This window comes from Plasmodium fragile (genome assembly GCF_000956335.1).
Source record: "Plasmodium fragile strain nilgiri unplaced genomic scaffold supercont1.87, whole genome shotgun sequence".
Taxonomy (NCBI): domain Eukaryota; phylum Apicomplexa; class Aconoidasida; order Haemosporida; family Plasmodiidae; genus Plasmodium; species Plasmodium fragile.
This window is the reverse complement of record NW_012192667.1, coordinates 44,629-46,598: the sequence shown is the minus strand read 5'-3', so window position 1 is coordinate 46,598 and position 1,970 is coordinate 44,629. Positions and strand designations below refer to the sequence as shown.

Here is a 1,970-nt window from a genome sequence, read left to right as displayed (position 1 = left end):
TTTTTTTTTTTTTTTTTTCTTTTTTGAGGGGAGCGTCTCCCCAACTATGCATCATACCATTGCTTTAAACGGACAATCACTTAGGACACAAATTTTAGTTGTTGTTTCTCCTAATGGTGCACCGGTCGACCGAGTGGACGATGAGTTTTTTTTTTTTTTTTTTTTTTTTTTCCTGTCACCCCCTTTTATGTATAGAAGCGTGAACCTTGGTGTGGCTCGTCCCAACTATGAACATTGCAGTGTACATAAATCGCACTGCTACTGTGGTGACGCAAAAAAATTTATGCACAATTGTTAAAAAGAAAAATCTCCAACTGGGGAAAAGCGACGCCACTAGACGAACACTCTCATCAGACCCTCCCCGCCAACAAAACAATTTGCTTAAACGATGCAAAAAAGAAACAAAAAAATAATAAACAAATAAAATAGAATAATATAAATAAACACGAGTGGCGAAAAGGAATCATTTCAAAGTCCAGGTGTTGGGGAAAAATTGTTACCACACTGAGCGGCTCTCCCTTTCGCTCGTCACGATTGCAACTGTCGCCGTGATCGCTATGCCCATATGTGCCCACTAGTACACAAGGCACACTACGACAACCCCTACGCATAAAAACGTCACCTTCAAATGGGTCCATAAGCATTACATAACGGGGTAAAAAAAAAAAGTGCATTCAAATTAGTTATATGTTTTTATATCACCCCGTTGCACGCATCCACATAGGGGCAGGAGGATGATGACTTTCTCTTTTTTTAAAGTCCCTACATTGACATGACGTGAAAAAAGGACACTTATCTGTTCATGCGCTTCATTTATTTTCCATTTTTTTTTTTTTTTTTTTTTCTGGCAACGATTGGCAGGGACCCCTCATGGAAAAAAAAAAAAAAAAAAAAAAAAAAAATCACAAGTGGGGCACAAATTTGGAAAGCGAAAAAATATCGAGCGGTCTGCGGTTGGAACACCTCAAAGTGAGATGCATCTAAAGCCGAACTTTGCGCAGCAGCCCCCGAGGCGCAGCCATTTTAGGTTTCGCAGAGGCTCATGTTGAGTTAGATCAGACGGGGAACAAGCCCGTGTGTGTGTGTGCAAGGCTGCAGGACAAAGAGTCCCCAACCAGGTAGCCCACTTGCCCGACTGAAGCGCGTGTTCGAGTTAAGCGCTTGTCCGTTTAGCCCATTCGCACGCATCCAGCAATGTCACTCTTTCACGCCGCTCTCAAACAAAAAACAGGGCCTCCACAAGCAGCCACTCGTCTGGGTCTGCACACCTTTCACGAGGCTCTTATGAATGGCGTGGCTTTCCCCGAGGGTCTTTCGGCAGGTCAGTGCACTGCGCTTCAGAGCTGTACTGGGCTTGGTGGACTGTCCCACTGGCGTTCTGGCTCTCGCCATGGTAGCTGTGCCGCCCGATTTGCCGACCCACTTTTTCCCCTCCACGTCAAACGCACAATCGCGTTCCAAGACATTGCCCTTAAGTATGGAACAACTTTTGGCCCTTCTGAAAATATTTACTCTGCCTGTCCGCACCGCTACGTCCCTCTTAGGAAGTAGTAGTGATGATCGGGAGGAACCACTTGTAATTTTCTTTTTTTTAAATAAGCTTCCTTCTTCATCTAGTGTGTCAACATGATGTGTCATTTTGGTGATCATGCTTCTGCCTCCATTAGGAATGGCAACTCCCTCAGTGAGTGTTGTCCCCCCATCGCAGTCACTTCTTCCCCTCCGAAAAACCAAACTTTTCGTCCTACTCAATAGGCTTGGAATGCACTTGGCACCGTTTGCAGCCGAGTGAGGAGAGGGACTACCATCACCATCTCCCTTTTCACCAAAGCTAGCACATCCTTTGCTGTTCGAAAAGAGGCTGCCATAAATGTCATTCACGGAGAGCGCTCTGAAGAGGTAGTTTTTTTTTTTTTTTTTTTTTTTTTTTTTTTTTTTTTTTTTTTTTTTTTTTTTCCTTTTTGAGGGGA

The 1,970-nt window shown here is 44.0% G+C and overlaps 1 protein-coding gene across 1 annotated transcript in view; it reads right to left on the bottom strand.

The window, feature by feature from the left end:
* Positions 1-1,197: 1,197 nt before the first annotated feature.
* The window catches only part of AK88_04998 (uncharacterized protein), a gene marked incomplete at both ends in the record, with an annotated part of 9,722 nt that continues 8,949 nt past the window's right edge, over positions 1,198-1,970 (bottom strand). Inside the window, one exon of the mRNA XM_012482602.1 lies at positions 1,198-1,861. Within this exon, the coding sequence (XP_012338025.1) occupies positions 1,198-1,861 (664 nt within the window). The remainder of the gene's footprint in view (positions 1,862-1,970) is intronic.